Genomic DNA, 26,593 nt, shown 5'->3' with positions numbered 1-26,593 from the left:
CACCTCTATAGTAAAACATACGATACATAGCCAAATTAAGTTATTTGTTAGCTAAGGGTCAGGTAATGCTAGAAAAGAACTTGGGCTGGCACTCAGTATACGTAATATTATGCAAGCTATGGTACACATTTTGAGATCATATGTCACAAGTAATGAGGCCTCACTGAATCAGCCCTCGTATTAAAATACCTGTAGAGTCAGGCTGACGCTCACAACACTTAACTTTTAAATTACAACTCTTTCACAGTCACAGCCGCCCAGTTGGCCTCTATACTACGCTCTCTGCACAAAGTCACTTACTAAAACGAAGACTACTGCTACACATACCTTTGTGTAGCTAAGGACTTCACTTCACTGTCCCCTTGCCCACATGGTCAGATTTAGCTCACAGCATTAACTTGTTGCCCGTCACACACACAGCAGCTTGGTTTCTTTTTATCTTTTCTTTCCAAGCGAGAGCAGAGTTCCTCCCTATTTGCTTCCTGGCCATCTCTTCTCCCTAGTCCGTCTTCCCTCGCCACAGATTAGCTACGCATATCCTAAATCTTAACTTCATTTAGGGTGCAACACCTTTCACAAATTAGACGAGAAGGCCAGGACTCACCTCTACCTGAACTATCCATACTCTTACACAAGCGTCAGAAATGAAATTCCCTCACAGGATGTCTAGTGTCACCCTTAAGGACAGGGTGAGTACTTTCGACAGGAGCTCAGATGCTCTGCATTGTAAGGAGCAAGTTGAGATGATTCAGGCACCTGATCAAAATGCCTCCTGGATGCCTCAGGTTTTCTAGGTAGGACTAACAGAGAAAAACCTTGGGGTAGACCCATGCTTTCATATCCCATCTGGCCTGAAAATGCCTAGGAATCCTCTACAAGGAGCTAATGGACATATCTGGCAAAGATGAAGATGTAAGGGCTGCTACTACAACCTTGACCTGGAAAAGTGGTGGAAAAGAGTGGATGGACCTCTGCCACAGTAAGAAAAGCTGCCTACATATTGTAAAACATATCTAAACATTCAGTTTCAGGCTGCACCATGTATAATGCACAGGTAGTCTAACTTGTGAATGAGCTTATTACTATGTATGCATGAGCACTTGGTGTTGCCTGCCATCACGGTGCGCTTTGTCATAATAATGGCTGAGTCCTTGTAGAATATTCTAGTGATCCTTGTTGCTAGAACTAATGCGTACTACTGAGGAGGTATCTTAAGGGGTCAGCATCTGCCCTGTACACTGTCCCCAACAATCAATGTGTACGGACTGAAGCGTGTTGCACACTCGTCCGTGGAAGTGATTGTCCATGCCACAGGCTTCTTGTTGATGATTGGCCTTTGGGTGTGTGGGCTCAATGTTTTTAGTTGATGATTGGCCTTTGGGTATGTGGGCCAATCATCAACTAAAACAAATTCCATGCACAAGATTGTGAAGAACGGTGCCAGAACCATGCAGCTTAGACTTTGACCATTTGTCTGGGACACTCGATGCATGAGGATGTAGCTTCTATCCAATCATGTGACCTGAGAGGGTGGGTGGGCTGAAATATCAATAAGATGCTCCTTTAACCTCTGAACTTAAAATTTGGTCCAACACTGCAACAAGTAAAGACCCCTAGTTCTCTATGGCCAAAAATGTCACCCCCACCTTTGTGTGTCAAAGTTTGGAACTGGATCTATTAACATTTTTGTTGGAGAGCACATCTAGCATCATCCAACTCTAAAATATTTGCTCATATTTACTGCTGCAGAGTTGATGTATATCCAACACACAAAGTGAGTAACGATAGTTTCAATGGCCAGTGAGGTGTGTTGTTAGCAATAATTAGTGATGATGACATTGTGGGGGACAAAGTCTGATTTGGTGTTTCCCTTGTGTTATAGTTGCCCCTATAAAGTCTTCATACACAGTCCTCTCCCAGAAAGCAGGACGGAGCCCAGCAAAATACATTAATTTATGGAGCTGTGCACCACAATATCACTTCACTTCGGAGGTGGTTTGGTAATCTGAGGCTGTTATATATGTCAAATTTATTGTAGCTACATGTGATATTATACTTATACTTATACTATTATACTAAAATGTGCAATTGTGGGGTTATTTGGGCTTTGTGCCAGAGAAAACCTGTGCATCTTGCTTCTACGAATATTTTGGATTAAAATGACAGACAGTTTTGTCAAAGATGAATTCTTACATTTTTATCTAATTTTAGAGCTACAGTAATTGATTGTGACAGAGTCTCAAAAGCTTGTACAGCTGGCTATAACTGAGAAATATATGGCGACCAATAACTCAGTGGTTGGTGGTGAATCCTCAACGTACAAGATCAATGATCGGGTCATTTTAGTTCAGGTTTTGGTGTCAGTTTTTATTTGCATCAACTGTTTGCTCATCACAACTTTGTTTATGAAAGACTTCTACACAACCATGCGGTACATCTTATTTGCTATAACGCTACTGTCTGACTCTCTATTTTTAATCATGACTGACATCCTGCTCATTTTGATTTATTTTAAATTTACCATGCAAATGTGGTTGTGTGTTATTATGTATATTGTTTTGTCTCTGTATACTTTTGTCACTCCAGTTACTTTGACAGCAATGACACTGGAGCGCTATGTAGCCATTTGCATGCCCCTCCGCCATGGAGAGCTGTGCTCCACACGCAGAGCTCTGCACTGCATCCTCATCATTCACGGCCTCAGCTCTATACCCTGTATTGTTGTTCTCTCCATCTGGTTTGCTTCTGTGACCCCCAGCTTCTATACCCAGGGCAGATTATGCTCTGTGGAGATGTTCATCTTTTACAAATGGCAGGGTCATCTTCGGTCAGCTATCAATCAGTTTTACTTCTTTATAATGTGCATTATTATTGTATTCTGCTATGTTAAAATAATGAAAGTGGCCAAAGCTGCATCAGTAGAGAATAAAAAGTCAACATGGAAAGGACTTAGAACGGTAATTCTCCATGCTTTTCAGCTGCTGCTCTGTCTCATCCAGCTGTGGTGTCCATTCATAGAGGCTGCTGTACTTCAGATTAATTTCATGTTATACATTAATGTCAGGTATTTTAATTATATCACTTTTATTCTTGCTCCAAGATGTCTGAGTCCTCTTGTTTATGGCCTCAGGGATGAAATGTTTTTTCATGCACTGAAATACTATGCTCTCTGTGGCTTGTATAAGAAACAACCATCAAATTTACGTTGATTGATAAATTCATGTTACCCTACTAAATCAACATGTTTAATTTGTGTCTCTGGCTTTGTAATATTGCTATTTCAAAAAAAATGATTCAACTGAATAGTATGTGTGTGATTTCATTGGACTGATGATCCCCGTTTCTCACAATACATTAAAGTGACATTAAGTGAAGTAAAGTTGTCCAACTTTATTGCACAACGCACTTGGTATTTACTTGAATCAATTAATTCTGCAGCATTGGAGAGCTCTATGCCATGAAGGAAAATGGTTGCAAGGATTTTCTTTGTAGCCTCCATATGCTGTGTACTATGGTAAATAACACAAAAAGACTTCTGCAACACCAACCCATTTCACGGTTGTATAGGCTTCAACTGTAGTCACCACTCCCTCAATGTCCCAGTCGTAGCACTGATTGGTCTTATCATCCATTTAAATTCACAATATTCACATGGCAGCCATTTCTGCTCCTTTCTTCTCCGGTCCAAGGTTAAGGTTATTACATTTTCAACTATATTGTGAACAGCCAATCTTAGAATGCATTTTTTATAATTAAATAAATAATGAATACTGTGAAAGTGAAATTTAAATCAAGAACCTTTAAAAGTCCCAAGCTAGCTAGCAAAAGATGTGCTGGGTGGCTGCTTAATAAACCCTGTGTACTCAGATTGCTGGGTCTTCAAAACATGAGAATTCAATAGAAACTGAAACGTTTTTAATAGAAAAACTTCAAAGGTTTCGTGCTGTAGAGGTTTGTGGATTTTGGTATCCAACATTTAAGTTCACTTTCTGAGCAGCTCAAAACAGCACAGCCCGGATAAAAGTCTACCCATTTTATTGAAGATTACTGTGACTGAGTTTGTGATCTATGATGCTGGTTCCACGTCATCCACAACAGTAACTCCGGTCAGAGAGTAGACGCAGGCACGTCTAAGTCAGAATAATACAGTAGCAGACCATCCATCCATCCATCCTCTTCCGCTTATTCGGGGCCAGGTTGTGGGGGCAGCAAGCTAAGGAGGGTCCTCCAGACGTCCTTCTCCACAGCAACACTTTCCAGCTCCGCCTGGGGAACCCCGAGGCGTTCCCAGGCCAGGAGAGATATGTAATCCCTCCAGCATGTTCTGGGTCTACCCCGGGGCCTCTTACCAGTTGGACGTGCCCGTAAAACCTCTAAAGGGAGGCGTCCAGGGGGCATCCTGATCAGATCCCCGATCCACCTTTCGACGTGAAGGAGCAGCAGCTCTACTCCGAGCGCCCTCCGAATGTCTGAGCTCCTCACCCTTTCTCTAAGGCTGAGCCCAGCCACCCTACGAAGGAAGCTAATTTCGGCCGCTTGTATCAGCGATCGGCCGCTTGTATCCGCGATCTCATTCTTTCGGTCATTACAAAGCTCATGTCCATAGGTGAGGGTCGAAACGTAGATGGACTGGTAAATCGAGGGCTTTGCCTAATGGCTTCTTCACCACAACGGTCCGGTATCCCGACCGCTTCACACTCGGCTGCAAACTGTCCCAGTGCTTGCTGAAGGTCACGTTCTGAAGGAGCCATCAGAACCACATCATCCGCAAAAAGCAGGGATGCGATTCTGAGGTTTCCAAACCGGACACTCTCCTCCCCCGGCTGCGCCGTTCCTGTCCATGAAAATCGCAAACAGGATTGGTGACAAGGGACAGCCCTGGCGGAGGCCAGCACGCACTGGGAACAAGCTTGACTTTGTGCAATGCTCTTCCTGAATCTAAGGTTTGACAATTGGCCAGAGCCTCCTTTCCAGCAACCTGGAGTAGATTTTCCCTGGGAGGCTAAACAGTTTGATACCCCTATAATTGGAGCAAACTCTCCGGTCCCCCTTTTTGAAAATCGGAACCACCACCCCGGCCTGCCACTCCACAGTCACTGTACCCGAATTCCACGCGACACTGAATAGACGTGTCAGCCAAGATAGCCCAACAATGTCCGGAGCCTTTAGCATCTCCGGTCAAATCTCATCCACTCCTGGTGCCTTGCCGCTGAGGAGCTTTTTGACTTCCTCAACGACCTCTGCCGGGCATATGGACGAGTCTTCCCCTGAGTCTTCAGACTCAGCCTCTTCCACAGAGGACACGTTGTCCGGGTTCAGGAGTTCCTCAAAGTGTTCTTTACACCACTGGACAATGTCCCCAGTCCGGGTCTGCATTTCTTCCCCCTGCTGAACACAGCCTGAAACAAGCCTTGCTTCCCCTTTCTTAGTCGTCTCACGGTTTGCCAGTACTTCCTTGAGGCCAGTCAAAGTCGTTCTCCATGGCCTCCCCAAACTCCTCCCACACAAGGTTTTTGCCTCGGCAACTGCCGCAGCTGCAGCCCTTCTGGCCAACCAGTACCTGTCTGCTGATTCAGGAGACCCCTGGGCCAGCCAAGCCCGAAAGGCCTCCTTCTTCAGCTTGACGGCCTCCTTCACCGCTGGTGTCCACCAGCGGGTTCTCAGGTTGCCGCCACGACACCTTCCGACCACAACTGGTAGCAGCAGCTTCCACAATGGAGGCTCTGAACATGGCCCACTCAGATTCCATAACCCCAGCCTCCCCCGAGATGCACGAGAAATTCTTCCGGAGGTGGGGGTTATAGACCTCATGGACAGGGTCCTCAGCCAGATGTTCCCAGTTCACCCTCACCACATGCTTGGGTTTACCAGGTCTGTCCGGCAGCCTCCCCCGCCACCTGATCCAACTCACCACCAGGTGGTGATCAATTGACAGCTCTGCTCCTCTCTTCACCCGTCCAAGACTTACGACCGCAGGTCAGATGACACAACTACGAAGTCGATCATAGAACTTTGGCCTAGGGTCTTCTGGTACCAAGCACACCTATGAACCGCCCTATACTCAAACATGGTGTTTGTTATGGACAATCCATGACTAGCACAGAAGTCCAACAACAAAGCACCACTCAGGTTCAGATCAGGCAGGCCATTCCTCCCAATCACCCCCCTCCAGGTTTCTCCATCGTTACCCACATGAGCGTTGAAGTCTCCCAGAAGAACTACCTAGTCCACGGTAGGGGCCCTTTCCAGAACGTCACCACTCCAAGAAGGCAGCGTACTCCGAACTGCTGTTCGGTGCATAGGCACAAACAACAGTCAGAGACTTCTCCCCCGCGACTCGCAGTCGCAAGGAGGCGACCCTCTCGTTCTCTGGGGAAAACTCCAAAACAGCAAGTAATCACTTACTTGAAAAAAGTAGTTAGGTTTTGTATGGGCAAAAAGGCTTAAAATGTGAAATAATTTACATACATTGTAGTTTTACATGGAAGTTTACAAGCAAGGTGCCACTGCAGTAATGGTGGCTACAAGACAGATTTGTCTGCCGAGGGTCACTGAGGGACATTAGCAGAAGGTGGCAATGACGACACCGTGGTGAGCGATGTTTCATTTGTGGTTTCTATGCTTGTATTCTACACACTCCTATAAAGTCTTCATGCACAGCTCTTTGTCAGAACACTTCAAATACTTCGAAAGACAGCATTTGACTTTTGGAAATTGAATTGGACCATTGGCCTGACCATTGATTGAAATGGAATTGAAATCTGTGCCACAATGCTCTGCCACTGAATAGATTTTTGGTGAATTGAACCACAAAAATCATCATCTTGGCAGCACGGATAACTTTTGTCTTGTTCTGAGAAAAACCTGATTTCCCTTTGACAAATTACAATTTAACATTTGACAGTACCTAAACAAATTTATTTGCCTGGAAAATCGATGGCTGATAACGTATCAATAGTTGGTGGTGATGTGACTCTACGGTCGATCAATGACAGGGTCATTATTGTGCAGATCCTGATGATAATTTTTCTTTGTATCAACTTTTTTCTCATTTTGACCTTTTTTAGAAAGGAGTGCTTCTATACAACTTCACGCTATATTTTATTTGCTGTTACACTACTGTCCGATAGCTTCATATTATTTATTGCCGATGTTCTATTTGTCTTTAGCTATTTTCAATTTACCATGCCAGTTTGGTTATGCATCATTATCTCTGTGGTAGTAATTCTGTATATTACAGTTACACCAGTTACTTTGACAGCAATGACCCTGGAGCGCTACGTGGCCATTTGCATGCCCCTGCGCCATGGAGAGCTGTGCTCCCAAAGCAGCACTGTGAACTGTATCCTCATCATTCACGGTCTCAGCTCTGTACCTTGTATTGTTATTCTCTCCACCTTCTTTGCATCAGCCTCACATAGCTTTTACACTCAATACAGAATGTGCTCTGTGGAGATATTCATTTTGTACAGATGGCAGGATCATATTAGGGCAGGCATGAATCAGGTTTACTTTGTGCTCATGTGTATTACTATTGTATTCTGCTATGTTAAAATAATGAAAGTGGCCAAAGCTGCATCAGGAGAGAATAAAAGCTCAACATGGAAAGGACTCAGAACGGTAATTCTTCATGCTTTCCAGCTGCTGCTCTGTCTCATTCAGCTGTGGTGTCCATTCATAGAAACTGCTGTACTTCAGATTAGTTTAGAATTATTTCTTAATGTCAGATTCTTCACCTACTTAACTTTTAGTCTTGCTCCCAGATGTCTGAGTCCCCTAATTTACGGCCTCAGGGATGAAACATTTGTTCATGCACTGAAAAGCTATGTCTGCTTTGGCTTGTGTAAAATAAATATTTGACAAATGTAGATTTAGAAAAAAAGCACAATGCATGAATAAGAAATAGAAAAGTAAATTCTACTGAGCATGTTTTAAATTCACTTTTACATGTTTTATTTTTAGTCTATTGTCATAAACTTAACTGTGTAACTGTTAATGTTAAGTTATATGTAATATTGATTTAGACCCTTGTAGCATTTAAACCTAGCAAAAGATGTGACATACCTGTTAAAAGGAGGACTGTATAAACAGTAAATAACTGCTCTGCCGCATATTTATTATTCATGCTGTTGACATTAAAGTTGTGAATATTTACTATTTTTTTTCAATCTCTCACAAACAATGACTTGCATGCATATTAACAGAAAACCCCTCCACCACATTCATCCATGCACACCACCACACCATTGTTACCAATTTGCAAAACAAATTAAGTGTTTGTTCAAACTTGACATTATGAAATAGTAATGGCCCCTCAATTTAAATGCTGGCTGAAAATGTATCATATAAAACTTGTTATTTATTCCCAAGTAACATTTGGAGACTCCAGGATGTCACTGTGTCTGGACAAAAAATAGTCCAAAACATAACCCCTTGTAAAATGCTGAATTACACACATTTTTAAAACAAAATCAAAACAAATCAGGTTCATTGTTGCATATGGAATCATACACAATACAAAGTATAGGGAAATTCGTAGTTGTCATGCTCCAGAGCGAGTCTAACAAATAGATTAAATACATATGAAAATGAATCTAACATATAGATGAAATAAAACAATAGATAAAATAAAATAAAAATGAATGGTGAAACAATGAGACAATATTATCTAGAGGCAATGAAGAGCCTCTCAAAGCACTTCATCACTACAGAGGTCAGAGCTACCGGCTGGGATGAAGTTTCTTCAGGACGGGGACCACTGTCGGCAGTTTGAAGCATAAAGGAGTAACGGACGGGGTGAGGGACCTGTGGAACATCTCTGTGAACACCAGTGCCGGCTGGTCAGCACATGCTTGTATGCCCATTTTGCTGAAGTTGACCACTCATCAGAGACATTGGAAAATAACCAAACAATATCTCGTTTGATTTTAGTCACCTCTGATTTAACAATTCCAATATTATTGCATGTTGTGATTTTACACCTAGCTGCTGTTTTTTTATGTTAAGTTTCAAACATGCAATGGGAGAATAAACAAACAGCAAGTGTTATGCTGGAAACTGCAAATGTATGGATTATTTCTGAATTAAAGTCACTAAAAGTAGCTAATGAGTAATACAACTATATTAAAAACTCATCAAGAGGAGCCCAACGGTTGAGGTATCTTCACAGTCTCTGCGGTACTAACAGTCAGCCAATGAGGGGAACAAGCAGCAAGTGACGATGATGACATTGTGATAACAAAGTTTAATTTGGTGTTATTCTTGGGTGTTTAAGTCTTTAAAGTCAGCGCGCACAGTCCTCTTTCAGAAGACTGCAGTGAGCTCAGCAGAAGACATTTGTCTGTATTCAATCCAGCATTTTGGCACTTCAGAGAAGCTTGACATTGGACTTAACTTTTTATCAGTTAAGAATAATATATTCTGTTGACAGATACTTTGCAAAATTACAGTCTATTCGACTTTGGCAGTACCTCGAAACTTATAAATATGGCAGATAACAGCTCGCTGGTTGGTGGAGAGTCTTTACGGCGGCAGATCAACGTACAGGTCATTATTGTGCAGATCCTTGTGATGATTTTTCTTTCCATCAATTTGATGCTCATCACAACCTTTTTTAAAAAGGAGTGCTTCTACAAAACTACACGCTACATCTTATTTGCTGTTACACTATTGTCTGATAGCTTCTTATTGTTCATGTCTAATATAATGCTCCTCTTGAGCTGTTTTCGATTAACCATGCCAGTTTGGTTATGCATCATTATCTCTGTTGTAGTTATTCTGTATTTCACAGTCACACCAGTTACTTTGACTGCAATGACTCTGGAGCGCTACGTGGCCATTTGCATGCCCCTGCGCCATGGAGAGCTGTGCTCCCAAAGCAGCACTGTGAACTGTATCCTCATCATTCACGGTTTCAGCTCCGTACCTTGTATTGTTATTCTCTCCACCTTCTTTGCATCAGCCTCCCATAGCTTTTACACTCAGTACAGAGTGTGCACTGTGGAGATATTCATTTTGTACAGATGGCAGGATCATATAAGGGCAGGTGTATTTCTGATTTATACAATGCTCATGTGCATTACTATTGTATTCTGCTATGTTAAAATAATGAAAGTGGCCAAAGCTGCATCAGGAGAGAATAAAAGCTCAACATGGAAAGGCCTCAAAACTGTAATTCTTCATGCTTTCCAGCTGCTGCTCTGTCTCATTCAGCTGTTGTGTCCATTCATAGAAACTGCTGTACTTCAGATTAGTTTAGAATTATTCATTAATGTCAGATACTTTAACTACTTAACTTTAAGGCTTGCTCCCAGATGCCTGAGTCCCCTCATTTACGGCTTCAGGGATGAAACGTTTTTTAATGCACTGAAAAGCTATGTCTGCTTTGGCTTGTGTAAAATAAATATTGAAAAATTAAGATTCAGAAAAAAAGCACAATGCATTAATAAAAAAGAGAAAATAAATTCTACTGAGCACGTTTGAAATTCACTTTTACATGTTTTGCTTTTAGTTTATTATCATAAACTTAATTGTATAACTGTTAATGTTAAGTTATATGTAATATTGATTTAGACCCTTGTTGCATTTAACCCTAGCAACAGATGTGACATACCTGTTAAAAGATGGACTGTATTAACAGTAAATAACTGCTCTGCAGCATATTTGATATTCATGCTGTTGACATTAAAGTCGTGAATATTTACTATTTTTTTCAATCTCTCACAAACAATGACTTGCATGCATATTGATTAAGAGGAAACCACTCCACCACATTCATCCATGCACACCACCACACCAGTATTACCAATTTGCAAAACAAATTAAGTGTTTGTTCAAACTTGACATTATGAAATAGTAATGGCCCCTAAATTTAAATGCTGGCTGAAAATTGATCATATAAAACTTGTTATTTAATGCCAAGTAACATTTGGAGACTAAAGGATGTCACTGTGTCTGGCCAAAAAATAGTCCAAAACATAACCCCTTGTAAAATGCTGAATTACACACATTTTTAAAACAAAATCAAATCAAGTTTATTGTTGCATATGGAATCATACACAATACAACGTACAGGGAAATTCGTATTTGCAATGCTCCAGAGCGAGTCTAACAAATAGATTAAATACATATGAAAATGAATCTAACAGATAGATGAAATAAAACAATGGATAAAATAAAATAAAAATGAATGGTGAAACAATGAGACAATATCATCTAGAGGCAATGAAGAGCCTCTCAAAGCACTTCATCACTACAGAGGTCAGAGCTACCGGCTGGGATGAAGTTTCTTCAGGACGGGGACCTCTGTCGGCAGTTTGAAGCATAAAGGAGTAACGGACGGGGTGAGGGACCTGTGGAACATCTCTGTGAACACCAGTGCCGGCTGGTCAGCACTTGCTTGTATGCCCATTTTGCTGAAGTTGACCACTCATCAGAGACATTGGAAAATGACCAAACAATATCTCCTTTGATTTTAGTCACCTCTGATTTAACAATTCCAATATTATTGCATGTTGTGATTTTACACCTAGCTGCTGTTTTTTTATGTTAAGTTTCAAACATGCAATGGGAGAATAAACAAACAGCAAGTGTTATGCCGCAAACTGCAAATGTATGGATTATTTCTGAATTAAAGTCACTTAAAGTAGCTATTGAGTAATACAACTATATTAAAAACTCATCAAGAGGAGCCCAACGGTTGAGGTATCTTCACAGTCTCTGCGGTACTAACAGTCAGCCAATGAGGGGAACAAGCAGCAAGGGACGATGATGACATTATGATAACAAAGTTTCATTTGGTGTTATTCTTGGGTGTTTAAGTCTTTAAAGTCAGCGCGCACAGTCCTCTTTCAGAAGACTGCAGTGAGCTCAGCAGAAGACATTTGTCTTTAAATAGTGTTACGGTTGGTAAACTGCTGTATTCAACCAGCATTTTGGAAGATTCAGAGAAACTTGACATTGGACTTAACTTTTTATCAGTTAAGAATAACATATTCTGTTGACAGATGCTTTGCAAAATTAAAGTCTATTCGACTTTGGCAGTACCTCGAAACGTATAAATATGGCAGATAACAGCTCGCTGGTTGGTGGAGAGTCTTTACGGCGGCAGATCAACTTAGAGGTTCTTATTGTGCAGATCCTTGTGATGATTTTTCTTTGCATCAATTTGATGCTCATCACAACCTTTTTTAAAAAGGAGTGCTTCTACAAAACTACACGCTACATCTTATTCGCTGTTACACTATTGTCTGATAGCTTCTTATTGTTTATGACTGATATAATGCTCCTCTTAATCTATTTTAGATTAACCATGCCAGTTTGGTTATGCATCATTATCTCTGTTGTAGTACTTCTGTATTTCACAGTCACAGCAGTTACTTTGACAGCAATGACTCTGGAGCGCTACGTGGCCATTTGCATGCCCCTGCGCCATGGAGAGCTGTGCTCCCAAAGCAGCACTGTGAACTGTATCCTCATCATTCACGGTCTCAGCTCCGTACCTTTTATGGTTGTTCTCTCCATCTTCTTTGCATCAGCCTCACATAGCTTTTACACTCAATACACAATGTGCTCTGTGGAGATATTCATTTTGTACAGATGGCAGGATCATATAAGGGCAGGTGTATTTCTGATTTATACAATGCTCATGTGCATTACTATTGTATTCTGCTATGTTAAAATAATGAAAGTGGCCAAAGCTGCATCAGGAGAGAATAAAAGCTCAACATGGAAAGGCCTCAAAACTGTAATTCTTCATGCTTTCCAGCTGCTGCTCTGTCTCATTCAGCTGTTGTGTCCATTCATAGAAACTGCTGTACTTCAGATTAGTTTAAAATTATTCATTAATGTCAGATACTTTAACTACTTAACTTTAAGTCTTGCTCCCAGATGCCTGAGTCCCCTCATTTACGGCTTCAGGGATGAAACATTTTTTAATGCACTGAAAAGCTATGTCTGCTTTGGCTTGTGTAAAATAAATATTGAAAAATTAAGATTCAGAAAAAAAGCACAATGCATTAATAAAAAAGAGAAAATAAATTCTACTGAGCACGTTTGAAATTCACTTTTACATGTTTTGCTTTTAGTTTATTATCATAAACTTAATTGTATAACTGTTAATGTTAAGTGATATGTAATATTGATTTAGACCCTTATTGCATTTAACCCTAGCAACAGATGTGACATACCTGTTAAAAGGAGGACTGTATTAACAGTAAATAACTGCTCTGCCGCATATTTGTTATTTATGCTGTTGACATTAAAGTCGTGAATATTTACTATTTTTTTTCAATCTCTCACAAACAATGACTTGCATGCATATTGATTAAGAGGAAACCACTCCACCACATTCATCCATGCACACCACCACACCAGTATTACCAATTTGCAAAACAAATTAAGTGTTTGTTCAAACTTGACATTATGAAATAGTAATGGCCCCTAAATTTAAATGCTGGCTTAAAATTGATCATATAAAACTTGTTATTTAATGCCAAGTAACATTTGGAGACTAAAGGATGTCACTGTGTCTGGACAAAAAAGAGTCCAAAACATAACCCCTTGTAAAATGCTGAATTACACACATTTTTAAAACAAAATCAAATCAAGTTTATTGTTGCATATGGAATCATACACAATACAACGTACAGGGAAATTCGTAGTTGCCATGCTCCAGAGCGAGTCTAACAAATAGATTAAATACATATGAAAATGAATCTAACAGATAGATGAAATAAAACAATGGATAAAATAAAATAAAAATGAATGGTGAAACAATGAGACAATATCATCTAGAGGCAATGAAGAGCCTCTCAAAGCACTTCATCACTACAGAGGTCAGAGCTACCGGCTGGGATGAAGTTTCTTCAGGACGGGGACCTCTGTCGGCAGTTTGAAGCATAAAGGAGTAACGGACGGGGTGAGGGACCTGTGGAACATCTCTGTGAACACCAGTGCCGGCTGGTCAGCACATGCTTGTATGCCCATTTTGTTGAAGTTGACCACTCATCAGAGACATTGGAAAATAACCAAACAATATCTCCTTTGATTTTAGTCACCTCTGATTTAACAATTCCAATATTATTGCATGTTGTGATTTTACACCTAGCTGCTGTTTTTTTATGTTAAATTTCAATCATGCAATGGGAGAATAAACAAACAGCAAGTGTTATGCCGCAAACTGCAAATGTATTGATTATTTCTGAATTAAAGTCACTTAAAGTAGCTATTGAGTAATACAACTATATTAAAAACTCATCAAGAGGAGCCCAACGGTTGAGGTATCTTCACAGTCTCTGCGGTACTAACAGTCAGCCAATGAGGGGAACAAGCAGCAAGGGACGATGATGACATTATGATAAGAAAGTTTCATTTGGTGTTATTCTTGGGTGTTTAAGTCTTTAAAGTCAGCGTGCACAGCTCTCTTTCAGAAGACTGCAGTGAGCTCAGCAGAAGACATTTGTCTTTAAATAGTGTTACGGTTGGTAAACTGCTGTATTAAACCAGCATTTTGGCAGTTCAGAGAAACTTGACATTGGACTTAACTTTTTATCAGTTAAGAATAACATATTCTGTTGACAGATGCTTTGCAAAATTAAAGTCTATTCGGCTTTGGCAGTACCTCGAAACGTATAAATATGGCAGATAACAGCTCGCTGGTTGGTGGAGAGTCTTTACGGCGGCAGATCAACTTAGAGGTTCTTATTGTGCAGATCCTTGTGATGATTTTTCTTTCCATCAATTTGATGCTCATCACAACCTTTTTTAAAAAGGAGTGCTTCTACAAAACTACACGCTACATCTTATTTGCTGTTACACTATTGTCTGATAGCTTCTTATTGTTCATGTCTAATATAATGCTCCTCTTGAGCTATTTTAGATTAACCATGCCAGTTTGGTTATGCATCATTATCTCTGTTGTAGTTATTCTGTATTTCACAGTCACACCAGTTACTTTGACAGCAATGACTCTGGAGCGCTACGTGGCCATTTGCATGCCCCTGCGCCATGGAGAGCTGTGCTCCCAAAGCAGCACTGTGAACTGTATCCTCATCATTCACGGTCTCAGCTCCGTACCTTGTATTGTTGTTCTCTCCATCTTCTTTGCATCAGCCTCCCATAGCTTTTACACTCAGTACAGAGTGTGCTCTGTGGAGATATTCATTGTGTACAGATGGCAGGATCATATTAGGGCAGGTGTATATCAGTTATATTTCATGCTCATGTGCATTACTATTGTATTCTGCTATGTTAAAATAATGAAAGTGGCCAAAGCTGCATCAGGAGAGAATAAAAACTCAACATGGAAAGGCCTCAAAACTGTAATTCTTCATGCTTTCCAGCTGCTGCTCTGTCTCATCCAGATGTGGTGTCCATTCATAGAATCTGCTGTACTTCATATTAGTTTAAAATTATTTATTGATGTCAGATACGTTAACTACTTAACTTTAAGTCTTTCTCCCAAATGCCTGAGTCCCCTCATTTACGGCTTCAGGGATGAAACATTTTTTAATGCGCTTAAAAGCTATGTCTGCTTTGGCTTGTGTAAAAGAAATATTGAAAAATGTAGATTCAGAAAAAAAGCACAATGCATTAATAAAAAAGAGAAAATAAATTCTACTGAGCAAGTTTGAAATTCACTTTTACATGTTTTGCTTTTAGTTTATTATCATAAACTTAATTGTATAACTGTTAATGTTAAGTTATATGTAATATTGATTTAGACCGTTGTAGCATTTAACCCTAGCAACAGATGTGACATACCTGTTAAAAGGAGGACTGTATTAACAGTAAATAACTGCTCTGCCGCATATTTGTTATTTATGCTGTTGACATTAAAGTCGTGAATATTTACTATTGTTTTTCAATCTCTCACAAACAATGACTTGCATGCATATTGATTAAGAGGAAACCACTCCACCACATTCATCCATGCACACCACCACACCAGTATTACCAATTTGCAAAACAAATTAAGTGTTTGTTCAAACTTGACATTATGAAATAGTAATGGCCCCTAAATTTAAATGCTGGCTGAAAATTGATCATATTAAACTTGTTATTTAATGCCAAGTAACATTTGGAGACTAAAGGATGTCACTGTGTCCGGCCAAAAAATAGTCCAAAACATAACCCCTTGTAAAATGCTGAATTACACACATTTTTAAAACATTACATTACATTACATTACATTACAGTCATTTAGCAGACGCTTTTATCCAAAGCGACTTACAGGAAGTGTATTCAACATAGGTATTCAAGAGAACTACTAGTCACCAGAAGTCATAAGTGCATCTCCTTTCTTAAACAAGCATCTCAAAGTATAAGCCAGAGCAAAAGTATAGTGCAGAGGCAGATTACTACGAAAACAATAATTGCAACAGACTAATCCGAATATAGTAAGTGCTACAAACTACTACGAATAGGATAAGTGCAGTAAACAAATACAAATTCAATAAGTGCAGCGAACTGATACGAATACAGTAAGTGCAGCAACTAATACGAGTGCCATAAGTGCTACGAGGAAGGCTCCGGGTAGTACTTCCTGAAGAGGTGAGTTTTCAGCCTGCGCCTAAAGATGGGCAGCGACTCTGCTGTCCTGACGTCAGTGGGGAGTTCATTCCACCACTGAGGGGCCAGGACAGAAAAAAGCTGTGACCGGGTGGATCGGCCGCAGGGACCTCTGAGCGACGGGGAAACCAATCGACCCGAGGCAGCAGAGCGAAGTGGTCGGGCAGGGGTGTAGGGCTTGACCAAGGCCTGGAGATAGGAAGGAGCTGTTCCTTTCACTGCCCTGTAGGCTAGCACCAGAGTCTTAAACTGGATGCGAGCTCTTACAGGGAGCCAGTGTAGGGAACGGAGAAGGGAAGTTGTGTGAGAGAACTTGGGGCGATTGAACACCAGACGTGCTGCAGCTTTCTGGACAAGCTCCAGAGGTCTGATGGCCGACGCCGGGGCTCCAGCAAGTAGTGAGTTGCAGTAGTCCAGGCGGGAGATGACCAGAGCCTGGATGAGCACCTGCGCCGTCTCCTCAGTGAGGAAGGGGCGAATCCTCCTGATGTTGTAGAGGAGGAATCTGCAGGAGCGTGTGACCGATGCAATGTTTGCTGAGAACGACAGTTGGTCGTCGAGGGTCACACCCAGATTCCTCACAGTCCGAGTTGGCGTCACCACGGCATCATCAATGGTGATGGACAGGTCTCGGTGCGGGCAACCCTTCCCCGGGAGGAAGAGTAGCTCGGTTTTGTCCAGGTTCAGCTTCAGGTGGTGTGTCGCCATCCACTTCGAGATGTCAGCCAAGCACGCAGCAATGCGTGCCTCCACTTGGGTGTCACCGGGAGGAAATGACAAGACCAGCTGGGTGTCATCGGCATAACAATGGTAGGAGAAGTCATGGGAGCGAATAACAGAACCCAGAGATGTTGTGTAGAGCGAGAAGAGAAGGGGGCCCAGAACTGAACCTTGTGGAACCCCCGTAGTCAGCGTGCGTGGTTCTGACACGGCCCCCCTCCATGTCACCTGGTAGGATCGGCCTGTCAGGTAGGATGCAAGCAGGGAGAGTGCAGAGCCTGAGACGCCCATCCCCTCGAGGGTGGAGAGGAGGATCTGGTGGTTCACTGTGTCAAACGCCGCTGACAGGTCCAGGAGAATCAGGACAGAGGAGAGAGAGTTCGCTCTCGCAGCGTGAAGCGACTCTGTCACCGCAAGGAGGGCCGTCTCTGACGAGTGACCCACCTTGAACCCGGACTGGTGGGGGTCCAAGAGGTTGTTCTGGTGGAGGTAGGAAGACAGTTGTTTAGAGACAGCGCGTTCAAAAACAAAATCAAATCAAGTTTATTGTTGCATATGGAATCATACACAATACAACGTACAGGGAAATTCGTATTTGCAATGCTCCAGAGCGAGTCTAACAAATAGATTAAATACATATGAAAATGAATCTAACAGATAGATGAAATAAAACAATGGATAAAATAAAATAAAAATGAATGGTGAAACAATGAGACAATATCATCTAGAGGCAATGAAGAGCCTCTCAAAGCACTTCATCACTACAGAGGTCAGAGCTACCGGCTGGGATGAAGTTTCTTCAGGACGGGGACCTCTGTCGGCAGTTTGAAGCATAAAGGAGTAACGGACGGGGTGAGGGACCTGTGGAACATCTCTGTGAACACCAGTGCCGGCTGGTCAGCACTTGCTTGTATGCCCATTTTGCTGAAGTTGACCACTCATCAGAGACATTGGAAAATGACCAAACAATATCTCCTTTGATTTTAGTCACCTCTGATTTAACAATTCCAATATTATTGCATGTTGTGATTTTACACCTAGCTGCTGTTTTTTTATGTTAAATTTCAAACATGCAATGGGAGAATAAACAAACAGCAAGTGTTATGCCGCAAACTGCAAATGTATGGATTATTTCTGAATTAAAGTCACTTAAAGTAGCTATTGAGTAATACAACTATATTAAAAACTCATCAAGAGGAGCCCAACAGTTGAGGTATCTTCACAGTCTCTGCGGTACTAACAGTCAGCCAATGAGGGGAACAAGCAGCAAGGGACGATGATGACATTATGATAACAAAGTTTCATTTGGTGTTATTCTTGGGTGTTTAAGTCTTTAAAGTCAGCGCGCACAGTCCTCTTTCAGAAGACTGCAGTGAGCTCAGCAGAAGACATTTGTCTTTAAATAGTGTTACGGTTGGTAAACTGCTGTATTCAACCAGCATTTTGGCAGTTCAGAGAAACTTGACATTGGACTTAACTTTTTATCAGTTAAGAATAACATATTCTTTTGACAGATGCTTTGCAAAATTAAAGTCTATTCGACTTTGGCAGTACCTCGAAACGTATAAATATGGCAGATAACAGCTCGCTGGTTGGTGGAGAGTCTTTACGGCGGCAGATCAACGAACAGGTCATTATTGTGCAGATCCTTGTGATGGTTTTTCTTTGCATCAATTTGATGCTCATCACAACCTTTTTTAAAAAGGAGTGCTTCTACAAAACTACACGCTACATCTTATTTGCTGTTACACTATTGTCTGATAGCTTCTTATTGTTCATGTCTAATATAATGCTCCTCTTAATCCATTTTCAATTAACCATGCCAGTTTGGTTATGCATCATTATCTCTCTTGTAGTACTTCTGTTTTTCACAGTCACACCAGTTACTTTGACAGCAATGACTCTGGAGCGCTACGTGGCCATTTGCATGCCCCTGCGCCATGGAGAGCTGTGCTCCCAAAGCAGCACTGTGAACTGTATCCTCATCATTCACGGTCTCAGCTCCGTACCTTTTATGGTTGTTCTCTCCATCTTCTTTGCATCAGCCTCACATAGCTTTTACACTCAATACACAATGTGCTCTGTGGAGATATTCATTTTGTACAGATGGCAGGATCATATAAGGGCAGGTGTATTTCTGATTTATACAATGCTCATGTGCATTACTATTGTATTCTGCTATGTTAAAATAATGAAAGTGGCCAAAGCTGCATCAGGAGAGAATAAAAGCTCAACATGGAAAGGCCTCAAAACTGTAATTCTTCATGCTTTCCAGCTGCTGCTCTGTCTCATCCAGCTGTTGTGCCCATTCATAGAAACTGCTGTACTTCAGATTAGTTTAGAATTATTCATTAATGTCAGATACTTTAACTACTTAACTTTAAGGCTTGCTCCCAGATGCCTGAGTCCCCTCATTTACGGCTTCAGGGATGAAACATTTTTTAATGCACTGAAAAGCTATGTCTGCTTTGGCTTGTGTAAAATAAATATTGAAAAATTAAGATTCAGAAAAAAAGCACAATGCATTAATAAAAAAGAGAAAATAAATTCTACTGAGCACGTTTGAAATTCACTTTTACATGTTTTGCTTTTAGTTTATTATCATAAACGTAATTGTATAACTGTTAATGTTAAGTGATATGTAATATTGATTTAGACCCTTATTGCATTTAACCCTAGCAACAGATGTGACATACCTGTTAAAAGATGGACTGTATTAACAGTAAATAACTGCTCTGCCGCATATTTGTTATTTATGCTGTTGACATTAAAGTCGTGAATATTTACTATTTTTTTTCAATCTCTCACAAACAATGACTTGCATGCATATTGATTAAGAGGAAACCACTCCACCACATTCATCCATGCACACCACCACACCAGTATTACCAATTTGCAAAACAAATTAAGTGTTTGTTCAAACTTGACATTATGAAATAGTAATGGCCCCTCAATTTAAATGCTGGCTGAAAATTGATCATATAAAACGAGAGTTACGTATGTAACTACGGTTCTATGAATTCTGGATGACCGCCAGAGGCAGTGCTTAACACTGGATGTTATCCATCGCGCATGCGCAGGTCGAGTATTTAATATCAACAAAGTCACACGTGACCGGGGATGACGTCGGGCCGCCCGTCTATATAAGGCCACGTCACTCTCCAAGATGTCCCTTCAGAATCTTCTCGCAAGATTCCGAGTGACAGAGAACTCTGGCGGTCATCCAGAATTCATAGAACCGTAGTTACATACGTAACTCTCGTTCTATTTCATTCTTACTGACCGCCAGAGGCAGTGCTTAACACTGGATGACTATTACCAACGTAGTCACGAGGAATCCTGTACCCACCTATTAGGAAGGGCCTGAGGGTTCCTGAATAACAGCTGCAGCCACTGCGTGGTGAGCAGCTACATTGACCCTGTAAAATCGGGCAAAGGTGCACGCTGAAGCCCAGGAGGCCGCGGCACAAATCTCACCTAGAGGCACTCCTCGTAGTGCTGCCCAGGAGGTGGAGACACTCCTGGTGGAATGGCCTCTGATCTTAAGAGGCAAAGGCAGTCCTCTTGACTTGTATGCCTCCTCAATTACCTCCACCACCCACTTCGAAAGCCTCTGTCTGGACAGCGCTTGCCCCTTCCTCGGGCCCCCGTAGCAGACAAACAGGCCATCAGACTGGCGAAAACCGGCAGTTTCCTGTATGTAACATCTCAAGGCTCTCACCGGGCAGAGTAGTTCTGCTGAACTAGCTTCCTCATCCGGTGGGTGTGAGGGGCCATAAGCTGCTAGCTCTATGACCTGATTATAGTGGGCCGAAGACAGCCTCTTTGGAAAAAAGATGGGTTAGGCCACAGTGCCACCCCTGTGCCATCTGAGTTCCAGCGTATACACTCTTCACTCACTGACAACGCATGAAGCTCGCTCACACGCTTGGCTGACACGATCGCCAGAAGGAAGGCCACCTTCGCCGACAGCCATTTCAGTGGCGCCTGGTCCAAGGGCTCAAACGGGGGGAGACGGAGGGCTCCAAGTACCAGAGGTAGGTCCCATAAGGGAACCTTGACAGCCCGTGGGGGTTCCTCCGCTGGGCTCCTTTAAGAAATCGGGTCACCAAAGAATGAGACCCCACCGTCCGGCTATCAACCTTAATGTGCCTGGCTGAAATGGCAGCCACATACACTCTTAAAGTGGAAGCAGATAGCTTCCTTTCCAGTAAGGACTGCAAAAAACGCAGTATCATTGGCACTGAGGAGCACTCCGGTACCTCTTTCTGTACCTCACACCACTTTGCAAATATCTTCCACCTGTTAGCATAAAGTGCCCTGGTGGAGGGAGCTCTTGAGTCCATAATGGTTTGAACTACCTCCTGGTCGCATTCCATTATAAGTGGATCAGGCCCCTCAAGGGCCAAACCCATAGCTGCAGGCACTCTGGTCTGGGGTGCCAGATGTGGCCCCCAGCTGTGAGAGCAGGTCCCGCCTCTTCGGCAGGCACCATGGATCTCCGTCTAGCAGCCTGTACATTACTGGAAACCAAGGTCTCCCTGGCCAGTTTGGGGCAACCAGCAGGAGTCTGTGGTTCCCCTTCTGAACTCTGTGTAGAGTTAACCCTATCAGTGGAAATGGCGGGAAGGCATAAAGGAGTTGACGTGGCCATGGATGTGCCAAGGCATCCTGTCCCATCGGACTCGTCTCTGACAGAGAGAACCAGAGAGGGCAATGTGTTGTGGACTCTGAAGCAAACAGGTCTACCTCTGCTGTGCCGTATTTGCTCCAAATTGCCTCTACTACCTCTGGGTGGAGTCGCCACTCCCCCGACGGAGGTTTCTGGCGTGAAAGAAAGTCTGCCACCGTATTCTGTGGCCCTGGAAGGTACATAGCCCTGAGGCTGGAAAAGTAAGGGAGAGCCCATACAAGAAGTTGCTGTGCAACCTGTAATGACTGAGCCGACCTTGTGCCCCCTTGGTGGTTCACATTGTAGACAGCTGACTTGTTGTCGCATCGTACCAGAACATGTCTGCCCCTCAAATATGGCAGGAATTGGTGGAGCGCTAAATAAATAGCACGGAGCTCGAGCACATTTATGTGCTGTGTCCTGTGCGGCGCACTCCAGAGCCCTCTCACTGCCCTGTGCTGCCACACTGCCCCCCAGCCAGAGAGCGAAGCATCGGTCACCACCACTTCGCGGCGTGAGGGGATCGAACCTAGTGCGACACCTTTGGCAAGATATGCCCTGCGTCTCCAGGGTTGTAATGCCAGGAGGCATTGACTGGACACCCTGACCTTCCTGGATCCGTGCAACCTTGGATCTAAGTGGAGGCCATTGGTCCAAACTTGGAACGGCCGCAAGTGAAGGAGGCCCAGTGGCACTATTGACGTTACTGACGTCAACATTCCCAACAGCCTGAGAAAAAGGCTGTACCTTACCCTCCTGTCCTCCCGAAAATGCAGGAGGATCTGGAGTATGGCCTCTACCCGCCGTGGAGACGGGAAGGCAAGCATTTGGACGGAGTCCAGGGTTATGCCAAGGAATAATACCTGTTGGCTGGGTATTAGACAACTTTTGCCGTAGTTGACTGTAAGACCCAACCTTCCCACATGGCCTAGGAGGGCTGTGGTGTCCTGCTCTGCCTGTTGCCGGGTTGGAGCGCAAATAAGCCAATCGTCCAGATAAGGGAGGATTTGTATTCCGGTGGCTTGCATTGGTGCGAGCGCTGCCCGCATGCACCTTGTGAAGATCCGTGGGGCTAGGGATAACCCGAATGGGAGGACCCTGTACTGGTAGGCCCGCCCTTCGAATGCAAAGCGCAGGTATGGCCTGTGATGTGGTGCTATCGGGACGTGAAAGTATGCATCCTCTAGATCTATTGATGTGAACCAGCTTTGCCGTGCGACGGCCTGGAGCACTTCCGCTGTCTTTAGCATGTGAAAGGGCAATACTTTCAGAAAACTGTTCAGCCCTCGTAAGTCCAGTATAGGGCGAAACCCACCCTCTTTTGGAACTAAAAAATACACTGAGTAAAACCCACCTTGCTGTGTCTGAGGATCTACGATCTCGATGGCCTTCTTCTCCAGGAGGGTGGATACCTCCTGGCTGAGGGCCTGTCGCTTTGTGGGATCGCTGACTGTAGTCAGTCTGATCCCCCTGAAAACTGGGGGCCGGCGTCGGAATTGGAGATTGTACCCTTGGGAAAGCGTGGTCACCACCCAAGGGTCTGTAGTGCAACTTCCCCAGCAGATTAGGTGCTGCTGGGTGAAGCGCCCGACGCCCGGCCATGAGCCGTCAGTACCTGCCCCCACGCCCTCTTGGGGGCCTGGAGGGGGGAAACCCCGACCCCCGACCCCTCTGTGCCTGTGGTGCTGGCCTTGTGGGAGCCCGACGGGGTTGATAGGGTCGCTCAGGAGCTGGTGAGGTCCTGGAATAACCACTAGGACGTGCTAGCGGCAGAGGACGATTGGTGCCATAACCTTGTGGAGGCTGCTGCCTCGGTTGGGATGCAGCTCCCCGAAGGCTAGCAAACTGCTGCCGTGTCTGGTTAGCCTGGATGCCACGATCCAAGGCCTGTTGTGCTGCTGGGCCAAACAGCTCTCCCGGAACTACGGGGAGAGTGCGAAGGGTCCTCCGGCATGGCTCTGATAATGGGGACTGGGCCAGCCATACCTGGCGGCGAGCCAGCGTAAGCGACGCCATCAGCCTACCAAGCTCTCTGGTCATGAAGGCAAATGCCTGCAAAGACGTGTCACTTAGACTCTGCACTGAAGCATCTGTACTGGATGATTGCAAGGACTGAGACAGGGCCAATATCAAATGGGACAAGGAGTTCCCGATACGGCCCATACGTGCCGCTGTGTCGTAGCACTTTGTTAACAGGTCATCAGTGATGCGACACTGTGGCCTGGGACAGCGAGCATTCGGCCTCAACACCTCTTCTGGTGCCACAATGAGGGAGGCAATGGTCGGCTCTACGGCTGGCATTCGGTCGAGTCCATGCTTGCTGGCATTCTGCATTGAGCCAAGGCCCTGCTGTCACTGGTGTGATGAGATAGAGATCTGGGGTCTGGCCAGCATCTGTGAAGCTCCTCAATATATGGCTGGGAGGGAGGCACAGAAAAAGTATCTTGTGGCGGGACACGCCTAAAGAATGCACTAGCTGGAGCGATATCTGCTGGAGCCTCATCCAACCCTAAGCGTGCCAGTGCCATTCGGACCACTGGCTTAACCGTGGCCGGGGAAGCTTCTGAGCCTGCCCTAGACCCACTCCCTACATGTTGGGAGCCGCCTTCAGAAGCCTGGGTAGAAGCCTCTACCTCGCCCTGTCCCGGCCTGTCTTCATAGAACTGGCTACAGGAAGCCCTCGTAGACAGAGCATCTCCGTCCCATTCTGGTGTAGTTGGAGCCTCAGCCTGAGAGATTGACGCCAACCTGACTGGCTGAAGGTTATAGAGCAAACTCTTAATCTCAGCGAACTCTGACTCTAGCTTGTCCACTTTGGCAGCATAACCGTCAGCCTTCCTAGCCTTCTTCCTGGGCGGGGCAGCCCTGGGTGGGGAGCGTACTCGTACCACTGGTTCTCTTCCAGGCGGGGGAAGCTCACCTTCAACCTGAGGTCCTTCCACCTCGGCTAGTCTTGCCACTTTCAGCCCATGTGGCATGAAACTGCAATTCATACACTGATTGTCGGACAGCCCCTCTCTCAGGTGGACCACACCGAGGCATGCGGGGCATTCATCATGTCCATCTAGGGCTAGCAGTGGAGCCATGCAAGTGCGGCAACCATGTGAGCCTAACATGTTGGGGGAAATAAGCTATCAAAAAATAGTATATTCCCAGAGTAAAGTAGTTACTAATAGGCGAAAGCACCCAACAGTAATAATTTAACAAAAGTGCAGCAAACTGCTCAATGTAAGAAACTCAAACTAAAACAGAGTTCTGTTTTTTTTTTTTTTTTTTTTTTTTTTTTTCAAAATGAATTAATTTTTTTTTTTATTTACCCATTAGCCTCAACCGTAATGGGGAGCTTCTGCTCTTTAATTCCAAATAAGGGAGTACACGCTCTAACGAGCGAAAACACTCTGGGAGCCTTTAATTAACACGAAAGTTGCCACAAAAGGCAGCAGACGCCGGTAATGGCAATCTCCGATGCAGCGAGGCAATCAAAACAAAACGTAAGCTTAAGCGGGTGCCGAAACCAGAATCCCCTTATCTTACTTAACTTTAAAGCTAACACAGAGAGAGTACTTACCTTAGCAGCCTTCGCTACAGCTGATGAAGACGCTGTGTTAGTCTAGCGTGAGCCGAGCTCACCGGCGAAAACACCGGTATGCGGCGTTCAAAACAAAGCCGAGCGTGACTAATCGCAGCCCTTGGAGGACGAATTCGTGGCTCCAACCATGCGGTTGCAGGGCTACCAGCAAAGAGTCACCGGCTTATATTGCTTTTATTCAAGCTTATCTCTTACTCTAAACCTGTATTCGCTACTGCGAGAAGATACAAGGGACATCTTGGAGAGTGACGTGGCCTTATATAGACGGGCGGCCCGACGTCATCCCCGGTCACGTGTGACTTTGTTGATATTAAATACTCGACCTGCGCATGCGCGATGGATAACATCCAGTGTTAAGCACTGCCTCTGGCGGTCAGTAAGAATGAAATAGAACTTGTTATTTAATGCCAAGTAACATTTGGAGACTAAAGGATGTCACTGTGTCTGGCCAAAAAATAGTCCAAAACATAACCCCTTGTAAAATGCTGAATTACACACATTTTTAAAACAAAATCAAATCAAGTTTATTGTTGCATATGGAATCATACACAATACAACGTACAGGGAAATTCGTATTTGCAATGCTCCAGAGCGAGTCTAACAAATAGATTAAATACATATGAAAATGAATCTAACAGATAGATGAAATAAAACAATGGATAAAATAAAATAAAAATGAATGGTGAAACAATGAGACAATATCATCTAGAGGCAATGAAGAGCCTCTCAAAGCACTTCATCACTACAGAGGTCAGAGCTACCGGCTGGGATGAAGTTTCTTCAGGACGGGGACCTCTGTCGGCAGTTTGAAGCATAAAGGAGTAACGGACGGGGTGAGGGACCTGTGGAACATCTCTGTGAACACCAGTGCCGGCTGGTCAGCACTTGCTTGTATGCCCATTTTGCTGAAGTTGACCACTCATCAGAGACATTGGAAAATGACCAAACAATATCTCCTTTGATTTTAGTCACCTCTGATTTAACAATTCCAATATTATTGCATGTTGTGATTTTACACCTAGCTGCTGTTTTTTTATGTTAAG

The 26,593-nt window shown here is 43.5% G+C and overlaps 7 protein-coding genes across 7 annotated transcripts; 6 read left to right on the top strand and 1 right to left on the bottom strand.

Moving 5' to 3' along the window:
- The first annotated feature begins 2,276 nt into the window (after positions 1-2,276).
- On the top strand, positions 2,277-3,209 carry LOC129097451 (odorant receptor 131-2-like). The gene has a single exon (XM_054606320.1). The coding sequence runs from the start codon at positions 2,277-2,279 to the stop codon at positions 3,207-3,209; it is 933 nt and encodes a 310-aa protein (XP_054462295.1).
- A 3,727-nt stretch (positions 3,210-6,936) lies between these two features.
- On the top strand, positions 6,937-7,860 carry LOC129094442 (odorant receptor 131-2-like). Its single transcript, XM_054602621.1, has one exon. The coding sequence runs from the start codon at positions 6,937-6,939 to the stop codon at positions 7,858-7,860; it is 924 nt and encodes a 307-aa protein (XP_054458596.1).
- Positions 7,861-9,486: 1,626 nt separating this feature from the next.
- Positions 9,487-10,401, top strand: LOC129094499 (odorant receptor 131-2-like; the record flags this gene model as incomplete). The annotated part of the gene is made up of 1 exon (XM_054602702.1): positions 9,487-10,401. A coding segment is annotated over exon 1 (915 nt), but the record flags the coding sequence as incomplete, so codon positions are not given.
- A 1,660-nt stretch (positions 10,402-12,061) lies between these two features.
- LOC129094576 (odorant receptor 131-2-like) lies at positions 12,062-12,976 on the top strand (the record flags this gene model as incomplete). Its single annotated transcript, XM_054602812.1, has 1 exon — positions 12,062-12,976. A coding segment is annotated over exon 1 (915 nt), but the record flags the coding sequence as incomplete, so codon positions are not given.
- A 1,660-nt stretch (positions 12,977-14,636) lies between these two features.
- On the top strand, positions 14,637-15,739 carry LOC129097443 (odorant receptor 131-2-like). Its single transcript, XM_054606307.1, has 2 exons — positions 14,637-15,564; positions 15,723-15,739. Exons 1-2 carry the CDS (start codon positions 14,637-14,639, stop codon positions 15,737-15,739), a joined length of 945 nt encoding a protein of 314 aa, XP_054462282.1.
- A 3,120-nt stretch (positions 15,740-18,859) lies between these two features.
- LOC129094508 (odorant receptor 131-2-like) lies at positions 18,860-19,774 on the top strand (the record flags this gene model as incomplete). Its single annotated transcript, XM_054602715.1, has 1 exon — positions 18,860-19,774. A coding segment is annotated over exon 1 (915 nt), but the record flags the coding sequence as incomplete, so codon positions are not given.
- Positions 19,775-21,667: 1,893 nt separating this feature from the next.
- LOC129097436 (uncharacterized) lies at positions 21,668-25,047 on the bottom strand. Its single transcript, XM_054606293.1, is given in 4 exon segments — positions 21,668-21,744; positions 21,747-23,702; positions 23,755-24,289; positions 24,553-25,047. Coding segments are annotated over 4 exon segments (3,063 nt in total).
- Positions 25,048-26,593: the final 1,546 nt, after the last annotated feature.

The sequence above is a fragment of the Anoplopoma fimbria genome, chromosome 1, assembly GCF_027596085.1.
Source record: "Anoplopoma fimbria isolate UVic2021 breed Golden Eagle Sablefish chromosome 1, Afim_UVic_2022, whole genome shotgun sequence".
NCBI classification, from domain to species: Eukaryota; Metazoa; Chordata; class Actinopteri; order Perciformes; family Anoplopomatidae; genus Anoplopoma; species Anoplopoma fimbria.
Note: the sequence above shows the minus strand (reverse complement) of the source record. Positions and strands in the feature narration are given on the sequence as shown.